Source organism: Hyalella azteca, unplaced genomic scaffold (assembly GCF_000764305.2).
Source record: "Hyalella azteca isolate HAZT.00-mixed unplaced genomic scaffold, Hazt_2.0.2 contig14637, whole genome shotgun sequence".
Lineage (NCBI taxonomy): Eukaryota > Metazoa > Arthropoda > Malacostraca > Amphipoda > Hyalellidae > Hyalella > Hyalella azteca.
This window is the reverse complement of record NW_025944515.1, coordinates 85,071-100,381: the sequence shown is the minus strand read 5'-3', so window position 1 is coordinate 100,381 and position 15,311 is coordinate 85,071. Positions and strand designations below refer to the sequence as shown.

Below are 15,311 nucleotides of genomic sequence, written 5' to 3'. Positions count from 1 at the left end.
TGCAAGATATTTTTGGCGGAAACGGTAAAGCAATGCGGATTGCGGAAGTTGAAAATTTTATGAAATGACATGTTTGCGAAGTGCAAACCGCGATTTTTTAATCAAACAAAAATTTATGACATTCGAGCCGCGAGATTTCATACCTACTGAAATTATATGATATTAGAGCCGCGATATTTCAGACAAAAATAGGACTTTTCCAGACTAGACTCCCAGACTCCCACTCCCAGTAGATATATGCTCACAAAGAAATTTTTTCTTTAATTTATTCAATTGCATCTCAGAAATGGATAAGTTTTTGGCACTTTTTTTCAAAAACTATAATTTCTAGGTTTCTTAGCCGATGACATGAGCCAATTTCAAAGATTTTAGCACCATTTGGAAATTGGATGCTCTTGTTTGTTGTAGCTAGCTTGTAGTTGTAGACTACCACCAAACAGGGTAATAAGTGACGGGCAGCAGGGCAGCCCGGCAGGGTAAATTGAGAGTGGGACAGATGTCCACAATTCTCAATTCATAGAAATATTGGAACATCTAAACTTGTTAAACTATTGCAAGACTACAAATATAGGCATTAAGTTCAACATTTTTACTATCTGTGTTTAAGTGTGTTGGTATGTACTCTATGTAGCATAAACCATAAAGCAAGTTAAGAAATCATACATTTACTACCTCTGAAAATAGTGTCAAAAGTATAGTGTCATAGAATCATAGAATGGCATAGATAGAATTGTGCACTGGGCAACATAGAATGAAAAATAATTAACCTAAACTATGATTTATTTCTCCAAAAATATGATGGTTGTCACTTGTCAATAAAATATTCATTTCTATTTCAGATATGTTGTTTTACATTTTTATTGTTATAGTCAAATGGGGTAAGACAGGATCGCAGCCTTCATGGGGTAAGAAAGGACCGGCCCATGGCATGCAGTCTAATTGCACTGAATCCAATTTGACAAAAGAATATGTTAGAGTAATCATTGCCTGTCATTTCAGTGTTTGTGGCAACCCTCTTCTGAAAATAATGAATTTCTGGCTAATTTTTAAAGAAAACCTATGTAAAGAAGGGTCACAAAATAGTTAACCCTCTTTGGGAAATAAGCTCTGTCTAATGACAAAAATTTTTTTGGTCAGGTTTGTGAATGTAGGCAGGTAACCTCAATTAATACGCAACTTTTTAGACATACTAGGCATTCCTACTTGCTACCATCACTGCCTGACATGTATTCCAAAATGGGGTAAAAAAGAACCGGACATGGGATAAGACGGGACCACTGAATGATCCTGTTTTACCACACAAGTGGTCTGTCTTGCCCCACAAATGGTCCTCCATTACCTTACAGTTTATCAAAAATAGTTTTTAAGTGAATATATTATTGTGTAGTACATGGAATATTTTGGTCAAAATTTTTATCTTTTGCTCAAACTTCATTATAACTTGTTAGCTTTTTTAATTAGAGAAATAAAGTGCACTATTTTAAATTGCATCAAAGGGATATAGAAAATAGGGATGTCTATTCCAATTAGTGAGCTGCAGAACTATGTGCAAGATTGGCTGGGGGAAAAATCACTGTGTGAAACATTAAAAAAAATTATGATCACAACTCTGTGAGAGGGCATGAGCTATGTTTGAAGAAGCGCACCACAAATGCAGTTAGCAAAAAAAAAACACATGACATCTGACACTTTTTATTACCAACATCTGACACTTTATTTTTATTACCAATTTGATGCATTTTTCAGACAATGACACTAATGGAACATACATGAAGCATTTAGCAGTGCTCTACAATGAACCAAAGCCAACCCACTATTACAATGCTTAACAAAGTTTTATTGTGACAAAAACTCCAATGTGACTGTTATTAGAGTTGACTTCCCACAACATAAAACAGTAACAAGTGGTTGTTTAATCAAATAATGTGTTTCTAGATGGATAATATTGAATATCAGATTTGTACTTTCATTAAAAACCTTGTAACATAAGATTTACCAGTTGGTCCTTTCTTACCCCAGCCTGGTCCCATCTTACCCCAATGGGGTAAGATGGGACCAGCTCACTTTTTTTTAATCTGTACAGAAAACTATGTTAAATGCAGAATGTCTGAGTTGTAGCTTAGAAGCCCATTGCATAACTACACCTTGTGATAGGTTTAGGGATTTTTAGTTATTCATGGTATAGATGCTACAGGCTTGTTAGTGATTTTGGACCTGTCTTACCCCATCTGACTATATATATATATAGTGAATTCACTGGACCCAATTAAAATAGTGTGACAAGCTGTCATGTAAGGCCCATGATTGGAATTTTCCTACTTGTTTCTGAAATCTTTCAGCTCCAACTTGACAAATTTTTAATACAATTGGAATTTGGAATATTAGGGCCCAATTGTGCACTTTTGTTAACAATTAGATGGGAGGTAATTCATCTGGCAGAAATCTCACAGTTTCATAATTGGCAGGAAACCTCTATTTGTGGCCCTAAAGGTAGACATTTTCCATGCTTGATGTAAGCTTACAGATACAGAAGACAAACAGAAGAAATGCTATATGGCTGCTGATTTGAAGCTTGCAGTAGACATTCACAAGGTTGTGAATGCTCAATGGCATGTTCATGGATATGGTATCACATAAATAATACAGTAATAATATATCAATAAAGGAAAACTAATAAAAGTCACAGAAAATGTCATTTATCCTACATATACATCATCTTCAAAGGACTTACATTATCAGTCAAGTTCACAAGGAATCTAAAAGCAAAGAAAACACCAAGCAAATTCACCATTTCAATATTGAAAACATTTTCGGAGCCCAGCTCCATCATTAGTTTGAAAACCTAAATATGAATGAAATCATATAATAAGTCAATAAGTCAAAATTCTGATACTGACATAAAACCTAAACAAGACCTAATATTATATAAAAATAAACATGACTCAAAGGAACTACCGTATCAAACATCTACAAATGAAGAGGACTTCAGAGTACTGTTAGTAATAGTTGAGTACACTCTGCATATTTCAAACATGCTAAAATTAAGTTTTATTCCAAGTGTCCTGGATTACCCAGTTCCTAGGGGTAACTTGGGACATTTTTATGCATTTGACACCTTACAAATAGCATATGGAATAGTTTTGGAGATGCTATACAATACCGGTACTTGCAAAGATCTTTAAAACAAGCCCAAACTTGTTTATGAAATGTTTCATGGTAAGAAGTTATTAACAAAAAAACTCTTAAAATCAATCCATATTAATTACCCTGTTTGACGATATCTGATCATTTTGACTGTACGTACGTGGGCAACACTTTAGTGTCGCCCTGCTGAATGCAGACACTTTGAGAAGTTGATAAATTTGATCATTCCATACATTTTATTGGAATCTCTTGACAGTGACATACTGAAATTACTATTACCAAATATTTGTTTTCTTTTGGTACTATATTGTTAAAAAAATGTTCTTGTTCTTTACTTTTACAGTCTGCAGTAAAATAGAAAAATGGTGTTAGCAGATCTAGGGCGGAAGATTACTTCTGCCCTCAAGTCACTCAATAATGCAACAGTTATTGATGAGAAGGTTCTAGATGACCTCTTGAAAGAAATATGCACAGCACTCTTAGAATCAGATGTTAATATCAGGCTTGTAAAGAAGCTTAGAGAAAATGTCAAGCTAGCAATAGATTTTGATGACATGGCAGGGGGCCTCAACAAGAGGAGAGTTATTCAAACCACCGTCTTCAGAGAGCTGGTCAAGGTAATTTACTTTGAATTTTTAGCAATAAATTCCAATACTCTGCCATGATTGTTTTTATTTTTAATGTGCTTTTGCACCCAGTTATTCACAATTATTCTGAGGCTTTGTATAAGTTCCATTAGGTAAATATTACTATTCTATTGCTTGTCTATTTTGTTAATCATGATTTAATTGTTTTGTGTTAATATTTTTATATAAAGAAAAAATATTTTTATTATTCCAAAATTGAAGTTTTGCAATGGAAATTTAATGTTGCTCAAAAGTAATTGTTTTTTTGTACTATTTGAAATTTATATGAAGGAGTTCATGACTTGCTTCCTATTTTTACAGCTTGTGGACCCAGGAGTGAAGCCATTTGTTCCTGTCAAGGGTCGGCCCAATGTGATCATGTTTGTTGGACTCCAGGTTTGTGCTGATTTTTATATTGGGCAAAAATCAGAAGATGCAAATTTTTTACAGAACTTTTATTACATGCATGCACTAAATAATTGCTGTGGAATTTAATTGTTTGTAAAATAACTTGTGTTGTTGGGCAAGCCTTATGAACTGACCAGCTTTGATTAAAAGAATATCTTGTGGATGGAAGGTCTCCCTTTGTGATACTGATATGAAATAATACACTATTTGCTAGTTAGAAATTTTCATTGGAAGATAAATATTTGTAATAATTATTTTTGCAGGGTTCAGGTAAAACAACCACATGCACCAAGCTAGCCTATTACTACCAGCGCAAGGGCTGGCGCAGCTGTCTCGTTTGTGCTGATACCTTCCGTGCCGGTGCTTTTGATCAAGTCAAACAGAATTGTACCAAAGCCAGGATTCCTTTCTATGGCAGGTATGGAATATTTTATTTGAATATATGTTAGCTGTTATCTAAATAAATTAGATATACCGTAATCTACTACTGTAGATTATATCTAATAACCTACAAAGAATCGTTCCTTTCCAATCTAGTTTATCATGTGTGGCTTTAAAAAAGACTTCTAATGCTCATGTGTGAGTGAAATACTGTTGATTATTGACCATTCTTTGTTAATTTTTCATATTATTTTTGCCCCTTCCTTGGTGTATTTTCATAAAGCACATCATGTCTCAGTAGCATCAAAAGTCTTTTATTTATTTGATGATTTCTCTGGCAGCTACACTGAAGTTGATCCTGTTGTGATAGCTACTGAAGGTCTTGAGCAGTTCAAGAGAGAGAATTTTGAGATCATTATCATCGACACATCTGGTCGTCATAAGCAGGAAGATTCGCTCTTTGAAGAGATGTTGCAGATATCTACAGTCTGTGTAAGTCATTCTTAGAACATAATCATTGTTTGGTGAAATTTCTCTTCTTACCTCAAAGTTTGCCCAATTATCAAATTTGAGTAATTTTTTTTATTCATTTGTGGGATGTGGGGATTGTGCAAATCTAATTTTCTAATAACCTTGAGGACTGTTCTAGTTAGCTAATTATATTTAAATTGATTAGTCAACTCTTAGTTTCAATATTTTAGGTCATTGATTGATTATTGAATCATCCAGTTCTATTATGCTTACTTTCTAAGGCTTACTGCAATGTTTTCATTTTAGTTTTCTAGGTCATAGCAAAAACAATTCAAGATATTGAAGTCTTTTGTCCACAGGAACTAATTTATTTTCTAATACTCAACAGAAACCCCACAACATCATATTTGTGATGGACGCAAGTATTGGTCAGGCGTGCGAGGCGCAGGCCCGTGCCTTCAAAGACAAGGTGGATGTTGGCTCCGTGATCATCACCAAGCTGGACGGCCATGCTAAGGGTGGTGGTGCTCTCTCTGCAGTGGCTGCCACCAGGAGTCCCATTATCTTCATTGGTTAGTTTCGCAGGTGCTTCTAACGGCTGTGTTGATTGGCGAGCTGTGTTCATTTAATGTGCTTTGTTCACATTCAGCTTTGTTGTCGCTGGCATGATGTCTGTTTCTGAATATCCCATCAGCTTTGTGTTGTTCGTTGAGCTATGTTGGTGTATTCTTCTTTTGTGTATTCTTAATTCCATGAAATTTAGTTGAAATTTTGTCTTGCAATGACATTTTCCTCTTTTTAAATTGCCTTTTAAACTAGCTGTTATCCAGTCATGTCCATAAAATGTCACTGAATATTTTACTTCACCTACATTTTTGTCTGATCATAAATATTATATTTTTTTAATTTTAATGAATAATGACCTTATACGTCGTTGTAAGAAAACAAATCATGGTGCGTCATAATGAATTCATGAAGCTCTGAACTGTTTTAATTATTTCATAACGGAGACTGCATTTGGCTTCAGAGTTTTTATTTGACAAATAACTAATCCTTTATTCCTTATAGATTTCATACCTCACCGCTCTCAGGGATTAGAGCTTATTTTCTTTTTATTCGCAGGGACCGGTGAACACATAGATAATTTTGAAGAGTTCAAAACAAAGCCATTCATTTCCAAATTACTGGGCATGGGCGACATTGAAGGACTTATTGAAAAGGTTTGTTGCTATTCAGTTCTCATTTGTTGATAGAAATAGTAGCCAAATCTTCTGGAGCTATTCCCTTACGTTTGTTTCAGCCTTGTGTATTGGTGTAAAATACTGGCATACTGACAATAATTTAAGATTTGATTGTAAAATTATTATTTTTTATGATACACCTCTTTATAATGTGGTTTTCTGCTTTGATGCCTCATTTTCTGGCTTAAGGTTAGCGATCTGAAGCTGGAAGACAACGAGCAACTGATAGACAAGCTGAAGCAAGGCCATTTTACCCTGCGCGACATGTACGAGCAGTTCCAGAACGTACAGAAAATGGGACCAATGTCACAGATCATGGTAAGTGTACCTGCCTTTTATATTCTCAAGTTCTCAACTATTCTTAGTATTAGCACCATTTACAGTAGCAATTAGCCAATGGGGTGTCAGATGCTTTCTGTATTTCCAAAATGAACATGGTCGAAAAAAACTGCTTATTTATTGGCTATTGGTTCCGACATTTCAATTGTCGTAGATCACCTATTTCGAGCCACAACATTTCTATGTAAATATGTTATTCTCATGACGTTTTTACACTTTGAATGTGCTTTGCAAATGATTCTGGTGTACTACTAATGTGCTGTTCACATGACGTTGCTACACTACGAATTTGTTCACATGCTGTTGTTACAGCACGAAAGTGCTATTCATATGACGTTGTTACACTACTAAAATTACACCATTCATATGAGCTTGTTACACTTGACATTGTATCGTGTCTGGTGTGTAGGGTATGCTGCCAGGCTTCAGCACGGACTTCCTCACTAAAGGCGGTGAGCAGGAGAGCATGGCTCGACTCAAGCGCCTCATGACCATGATGGACAGCATGAGCGACCAGGGTCAGTCCTATCTTCTATATCAAAATGAAGATGAATTACATCAGTTAATATATTTCAGTCGTCTTACTAGATATAGCTTTGATTTTTTATTCATAAATTTAGTTAAAGCTTGAGAGAAAGTGATTATATACATGATGCGAAAATAAGAGCAAGAGCAGCGCAAGTGAGTCATTGTTTTCCATGTAATGTATTTATACCAAAAAACAGGCACAGTCGTGTGAATTTCTTTCATTGAAAATCTTGTAAAATTTTTTAAAGTTTAGTTCAATTTTTGAAAACAAGAGCGCCGGGAAGAGTGACTGTTGAAACTTTTTCTGTGCATATTGTGCGTAGCCATGCTGCCCCTATATTTTTTATGACAAGTGCAATTCCATAAGGCTGTAATACATTCTTTATTTTTTAATGTGAGTTCACGTATTTATGAAACACGTGATCGCAGAGCTGGATAGTTTGGATGGACAGAAGTTGTTCAGTAAGCAGCCGTCGCGCATCAGCAGAGTGGCTCAGGGTGCAGGAGTCATGGAGGTCGAGGTGAAGGAGCTGCTCAACCAGTACGCAAAGTTCGCTCAGATGGTCAAGAAAATGGGCGGCATGAAGGGACTTTTTAAAGGTATGGTGACGTTCTCTTTGCAGTGTATTATTTGCTAGTTTGCCACGAGCATTCTATAGTCTTATTATTTGTTGCTATGTTATGAACAATATGCATATTATCAATGTTTATGCAAGCTTTCATTATATTTATTGCTTCAAGTAGTTTTTGAATCAGTTTATCATTAATTGTGATAAAAAATTAACTGCTGAATTTGTTACTAACTTCTTTTGTGTTGCACATGATCGTTAATTCAAACTTTTTGACGAACTGCAACTTTTGCTTATTATGACAGGTGGTGATCTTGGTCGCAACGTAAACCCCAACCAAATGGCGCAGCTCAACACCCACATGGCGAAGATGATGGACCCAAAGGTGCTGCATCAGATGGGAGGCTTCAAAGGGCTCGAAAATATGATGAAGCAGCTGCAGCAAAAAGGCGGCCCAGGTGGCATGATGGGAAAGGGGGGAATGGGGGGCATGTTCAAGTAATATGCCCCCTCGATGGACACCAAGCATGTGAGCGTAACTTTTCCATTGCCAAATTGATCTTCGCAAGGTTCATTAGAACTTTACTCTTGAGCTGCTGTGCGATCCGGGGATCACTTTACCCGTTCTTCGGGCATGCGTGGAGGATATTGTCAGTGAATTGTATTTTCAAGGCTCTTTCTAAGTCGTTTTTGATCTATGATAGGTGGAATAGTGGGACTGCTGTGCTTTTCAGTCATCTCGCAGTCCTTGTTATAATATGCAAACGTTTTGGGTGTCCCAAGAATCGGAGCTTCTTGAGTGGTTATACAATCGTGTATGGATTTTTAACGTTTTGATCATACCGCTGCTTCAGAGCGTGGATGAAAGTTATTGCCAAATATACGGTTTAAAACATTGTTTCGGTTCTTGGGACGCCCAGTTAACTTTGAAAATATGCTTTGTTCACACTGAATTAACGAATTGTAGATTTCCCCTCGTTGATTTGGAAGTTAATTCCAATTCTGGGTGTGCGCGAATGGTTCCTTCTCAGCCTTCACTATTTGACGCCGTACGAAAACGACTCTGTTGATCTAATTTTCTCTCGAGAAATCCTTGAATATGATCCTTTTTCACAACTTTTTCTTTGGGGTACAGGTTCTTTCCTTTGTGTGGACACTGTTTGAGAAGTACATTGTCATGTGTGTGAGGCAAAGCATTTGTATGTTTTTTTATCGATAAATTATTTTATTCTTATTCTAGTTTGAATTCAGCCCAAAATATTCGTATGGAGTACTTGCATCCTATCTACGAGCGACTGCTGTGAATGCCGAGACTTGTAACGTCACTGAGCAAATTCCTGGTATCATGCTCCTCGACGTACAGTAGTAACGCAAGTGCTGGAGCCTACGCACACTTGCGAAAATTTCCTTTCTTCACCTAGTTACTTGACTTGCACAAAATATCGATTAATGTAGATACTCTTCAGGATAAATTTTCTCCCCGATTTCTATTTTCATGCAGCTTTACATTCAATCCTGTAGCGACGTATTAGTTACGACAGCAGCTGAAGCATAACTGTCGCCTCAGGAGCGCTTAGGCTACCTTGATTTATCTTGAAATTTCCGAATCATGAACTAAACAGAATCTCAACAGTCCTTTTTGAAGGGTCGATGACGGCCGTTCTGGCAGACTTCCCCCCCCCCCCCTCAAAAGAGGCCAGATTGAACAAATCCGAAGTGATAACCACCCATGTTCATGTTTCTAAGGCATTAGGGCATTGTATACAATGAATTCGTTAGTCCACGAGAAACGGTCAACTCCAAGTCTTGCATGGCAGAGCTCAAAAGACTGCCCAAGATATAATATGATCACACAAAACACCGCCAGCTGGAATTTGCGCCTCGAGAATGTGCCGGCTCACACCTTGTTTGAGACCACCTATCACGCACGGACAGGAATTTCATCGCATCCACAGCAGCTCGAAGTTGGCACTTCAGACATTGACTTTTCGCCTGAGAAGACTGATGAAAGGAAAGAGTTTCGAAAAAACAGGGGATCTCAGGCTCCCAGCAGCCTGAATCACTTGAAAACGATACGTCGCGCGATGAAAACCTAGTGAGACCTCGTGCACTACAGGGCAGTCGCGTTGGAAAACCTCCGTCGCTTACTTTTCGAGTAACTGGTGTTTAGCTGCAGAAATCAAGTACGTGCAGGAGTTTGTCCTCTAAAATATAGTAATTTGCTTCGATTATTTACGCGGAACCAAAAAATGCCTCATGCCCAGCGATAATGCAACACGGTGCAAGTGGTTCTACTTTATAGCAATCGTGACCCGCAGTCAGACACCACCATGGAGGTTCAAGATCAAGAAACGCACAACTCCTTTTGGGCCTGACATGCTTCGGCCGTCTTTATTAGTAGCAATCGAGAGACACTGTTATGGGCAACATTTTATACTGAGGAAAATTTTGTACAGAAATTTTGAAAATGATAACGGGGAAAACTCCAAATAAGACAGTGGTGTAGATCTACCTAAGTTTTTCGTTGTAGAAAGCAATAACTTGTTTCCAAGAATCCTCTTGTGCAGCGCAGTGCTCGTCGGCATTACCTCCCCACATCGTGCCGATCTTCATGATCTCCTGCAACGCCATCTCGCAGAAGGGGATGTTAGGGGGCTCGAGTAGGTGCCCGGCTCCAGGGTATTTCAGAACCTGCAGAATTCAGTGGGAACATGGAAATTACCCAGATTCCGGTTATGTGTAAACCACGCTCCATTCTTGCAATTTAGCAGTGACAGTTGCTAGTAATATTTGATATTGAAATCGTCTTGTACGATACTCTTTTTCGAATTTTTCATTCATGACCAATATTCTCACAATTTGCGAATTCTTCAAACTCGATTTTCGACTACTAGTCAATTACCCACGATTTTTCTACCTTCACTTTGTCGGGTTTTCCGTTCTCTGTGCACCGCTTGACTGCCAGCTCTGCGAAGACTTCGTTGTTAAAAGCTCTGTCTGCCATCGAGCACAACCAAAGTATGTCCCCGTAAGCTTCTTCGACGGGGATTATCGCATCTGGATAATCAGCTGGGTTCGGCGTGAGGTAGTACATGTCCATCACATTGTCCCGGCGCAACTGTAAAAACAAATTGCCGTTTACATGGTAATAACCAAACTTTTTTTCTTTCGAAGTTATATAGTCGACATAACTGTTCGCATCATCCACTAGGTTTTACAAAATTAGAAATAAAAATTTTACCATGATTTTAGCAATATCCATGGGCAATGTAGGTTTCTCAGTGCCATCTTTGAGCTTCGTCGTAGAACCTACGGAGCAGATAGCTCCGTTCACCACAACTGCCGCCTTCACCTAAAAGCACGAATAAAAATTATTACGAAGAAACAATCCTACGGCGCACTTTAAGTATTAAGATAATAGGAAGTTCAAAATCCGTATCATGACGTAATGTATATACGCAAGACCTCAACAACACAGTACAAGGATTATTACTTTAACATTTATTTACCGTCTCACCTGAGGGATGTTCGTGGCCATGCTGAGTGTGAGGTCTCCGCCCTTGCTGGAACCAATCACGCCGACACCAACTTTGAGCACCTGATGTTCAGAATTTATAATTTTGAAAAAAATTCAACCAGCAAAATTTTGTTTTTTCATTCATAGCCCTCATACAACAATGTACATTATCGACACCGTATAAGCTGAGTAACTTTAGAGTTAGCCTAATCCTAATCAATGAAACTACCAGACTTCTACGATTTTTAGTTCAAGATTTATACACCTCAATTTGTGCACGATGCTGGAGCAACACGTTTTGCAGCACTGATCTAGCAGTAGCATCAAGTCTGATCACGGACCTCTTGCCGCGAGAGGAGATACTGGACGGCCTCGTCGAAGTAGGCGATATCGAAGCCCGTTTGCATGCTCTCCTGCAGGTCCTCGTACTGTTCCTCGCACCTTGCCGTCCCTCACAGGAATCCTCTGGCAGCCCTCGGCCATGAGGCGACGCTCGTGCTGCACGCTGCACACGGGCTTCAGGCCACTCTTTTCTGCTCCGATCGTTGCGAGCTGGACAGCTATGGGGCCTTGGTACAGCGATAGTACAAACTGCACAAAATTGGATCACGTTTACTAAAAAAATCCGCTAACGTCAAGCTATAGCTTGGTGAAAAAAATGCTCCGCCGTGACATCTAGTTCGCCTCCTAGTATACTCAAGTTTGATACCCAGAGCTGCAGACACGCTATACGTAACATTGTATCGGGATTTTCAAAAGTAACTATCGGGCATATAATAATTCTAATATCCCTTTGGCATCTATAGGCTATGTTTATGTCAATAGTTAATAATGCGAATAATATTTAGTTGAACCTGAACGGGCTTCGTGACGTCAGAGTAGCTGAACCTAGGGAACAAGGCCTTCTGCTCCACCGGCAGCAGTTGCGCGAAGGGCGCCATGGGCAGCACTCCTCTGAAGTGACCGCCCAGCGCAGGTGTCTTCGTCAGGTCAATCTCGCCGGCAGTGTTGGATCTGCGGCAGTTTCAGTTAGCAGTTAGAATCTTAGGACGAATCGGATGTTGCCAACTCACCGACATGTGGAACAGCCTCCCTGATAGCATCGTTGACGCTCTGTATAAACGCCTTCAAGAACAGACTAGAAGAAGCTATGCAGATGCACATGTTCAGTCTCAAAATGCCTAGCAGGCATTTTACGGACCAGGCTAAAGGTCCAGCAGCTATCTCAATCAATCGTCAGTTATGGAAAGATCGGGTTCCAAAGGTCGGATCCCTCGTGAATCAAGTCACGAAAAACTCAAAAATCGGCAACAGGCCATGGGCCTATTTCTTCAGTGCCGACACTTCTATTCTATAAATGTTAGTAATTTTTTTGAATTGCTATCAAGAAACCAATCCCGTACTGAGGGCACGCTCAAGTTCCAAAACTTTTAGCGGAAGGTTTGTGCCTGCATGCAGACCAGCGAGTGAAATACATAGAACCTATTACCAACAAAATAAGGTGGTATAGGAAACTATTCAACTACAGACTTTTCAACATTAAATACGGTGTGCATATTTACGAATGTGCAAGATTTAAGTTAGGACAGCACAAAATATGCATCCTATCATTTGAAGGATACAAGTATGTATCTGAACCAAGTTAGGAGGCAAGGGCGTCTTGCTCTAGGTCTGAAGGACAGGGTGGCTGGCCGCCTCCAATTTAATCAAATTCAAGCTAATAAAGGCTGGCTGTATGATTATTCAAACTATTAGTTCAGGCTTCTTTGCATTTCATTTTTGGAATTTTTTGTACTAAGTATAATTTTACTAAATTAACGAAATTTTTCATTGGGTATGAAGCCTCTGAAACGGGGCTATAGTGACGCCACCGAAATGAGGCACGAGAGCGCAACACGCTCCATTTATCAACAAAAATCAACGTCGACGTTATGGCTCGCATTTCTATGGGCCATGCGCAACTGCGCATATTAATTGGCTAATCTTATCAGGCAATCTATTCGATAGGAAATAGACCCGAGAAAGTCACGTAATACTCAAGGCCACTGGGCACGCCTTGGCACGAACTTTAAGAACCATCTGAACAAACCGGAACCTTGACCTGGCAAGCATTTTCACCATCGGTGCATTTAATTGCGCAATTGTCTGCTAAATACATTCATCTATAGCCTGTTTAATACAGTCATCTATTGCCTGCTAAATACATTAATTATTCATACACAAGTAGTATTTACTTCACTAATTTTAATTCTTTTCAACTATCGTATTACTCACTTGTACGTCGCGACCGTAAAAAAGGGCACACCGTTGCTGTCCGAGGCCGTGGTGTGGAGCGTGTAGACAGAGTCCTTCTCGAGACCTGTCACTTTGACCGTCACGGACTCGTCCATCAGACATGATTGAGGCGTCACAGTCAGCTCAGGAGAACTCTGAGTAGTAGTTCAAATTACGGGACCTCTTCTTCATTTTACACTGTAATATGTCTAATACGACAATCGATAGTTAAAGCCGGTTCAGAGAACTACTGATGCACATAACAAACTACCTGTTTAGTGTTTAGAAACCCCGTCGGGACGAAGCTTACAAACCATACCATCAAGGTTATTAAAACCCTACTGTGAAGTGTAACAGTCTGGAAACGCTTTCAACGGCTACTGCCAACGAAGTAGTCCATATTAAGCAGAGCCGCTTGTTATATATTTAGAAATTGTTTAATACACGGATTATCATTACATATGCATAATTTTTATAGCTAGATTAAATATTCATACCATTTAAATGAAATGCGAGCCGAACATATCAATACGAGCCTTTATATCAGACGTGAGGAAGCATAGAGTAACGAAAAGGAGTGTTCGCTCGTAAACACTAAACCTCCCAAGCTATCGGTAAAAGAGGGACTAACTATCACTTTACAGAAATATGATATTTATGAACTTCATAATTTTATACAAACTTCTGTTAGGCGGCTAGAGGCCTCACCGTCATTGTGGCGTACCAAGTTTAAGAACACAGGCTTCGCAACACCACCTGGAAGATTAAAAGATGTCAATTTAAGATAGATGAAAGATAAATAGAATGTATCACAGCGCATCTAAATGCTTGAATGACGGCTATGAAGACTAGAAATTGTCGTTCACATGCATGTAATTTATAAATATAGAATATATCTAGTGCAATAAGTTCATTAAATACGGTGAGCATTAACCGGTTAGTGCTTTCACACTGTCACCAGTTGAATACAGGTAGGTTGTAAAAAACAAGGCTGTCGTCTCGCGACAAAAGACGTTTCCAGCGTTGGTGTGTAGTTGACCAAGTTTCATGGTGAAGAGATTATTCTTTAGCCAACTCAGGAACATTCTCTTCCGTAAAATTATTGCTACGCTTCTAAACCGTCTACGTTACATATAGCGCGGCAAGATTTCTACCTCAAATCATTCGTAGCCTTTCTAGAACTACGAAAATCTAACTCTCCAGTCATCAAATAACATTTACTAGAGCAATCTACAGAACTACACAGCAATATACTACCGACTCCGCACTATGGATAATTCAAGTGGACACGTACACATCATATGAAATATAGGTATTACCTACTATACCGCCAATCCCGCTTTCGTTGCCCCAGCCCGAAGTCACCAGCCTTCAATTGACTAGATCTATTACGTAAACGAAGTTTCTATCAAGATCGAAACGTCTTCGTACGCATTTAGAGTATTCTAGCCCCATATATCGCAGTCCTCAACAGTGTTGCCGGTTGCGTGGTTTTTCGTGACGAGCGGCGGCGTACCTAAGTGCAGTGTCAGCTGTGCTGGCTTATGTGGCCTTTAGGGGGTATGCTAGAGCTCTATGCAGTCGTTTCAACGATACGAAATTACGAGCAAATCCACCCTGTATTGCCCATCAACTGCACTATAAGGATAGTCCGCCGAGAATACTTAGACACTGACACTGCACTAGACATAAACATCTACCACTGCCCTTTATCAGAGCCTTTGATATCACCTGAAACGTTTAAGAATGGCTGACTACGTACGGTCACACGCAAGCTACGACGCAGGCTAAATTACCAATCGAATAACTAGGT

General features: G+C 39.0%; 2 protein-coding genes across 2 annotated transcripts; one reads left to right on the top strand and one right to left on the bottom strand.

Moving 5' to 3' along the window:
* Positions 1 to 3,484: 3,484 nt before the first annotated feature.
* LOC108672124 (signal recognition particle 54 kDa protein) lies at positions 3,485 to 8,941 on the top strand. The gene is made up of 10 exons (XM_018159753.2): positions 3,485 to 3,761; positions 4,092 to 4,166; positions 4,442 to 4,596; positions 4,901 to 5,051; positions 5,419 to 5,602; positions 6,153 to 6,250; positions 6,461 to 6,589; positions 7,020 to 7,128; positions 7,568 to 7,738; positions 8,013 to 8,941. The coding sequence occupies exons 1-10, from the start codon at positions 3,507 to 3,509 to the stop codon at positions 8,207 to 8,209; spliced, it is 1,524 nt and encodes a 507-aa protein (XP_018015242.1). The 5' UTR covers positions 3,485 to 3,506; the 3' UTR covers positions 8,210 to 8,941.
* Positions 8,942 to 10,067: 1,126 nt separating this feature from the next.
* LOC108672078 (acyl-coenzyme A thioesterase 3) lies at positions 10,068 to 14,212 on the bottom strand. The gene is made up of 9 exons (XM_018159706.1): positions 14,207 to 14,212; positions 13,499 to 13,653; positions 12,079 to 12,238; positions 11,738 to 11,815; positions 11,566 to 11,652; positions 11,225 to 11,305; positions 10,949 to 11,059; positions 10,625 to 10,825; positions 10,068 to 10,398 (listed from the first exon to the last, which is right to left on the bottom strand). Exons 1-9 carry the CDS (start codon positions 14,210 to 14,212, stop codon positions 10,216 to 10,218), a joined length of 1,062 nt encoding a protein of 353 aa, XP_018015195.1. The 3' UTR covers positions 10,068 to 10,215.
* Positions 14,213 to 15,311: the final 1,099 nt, after the last annotated feature.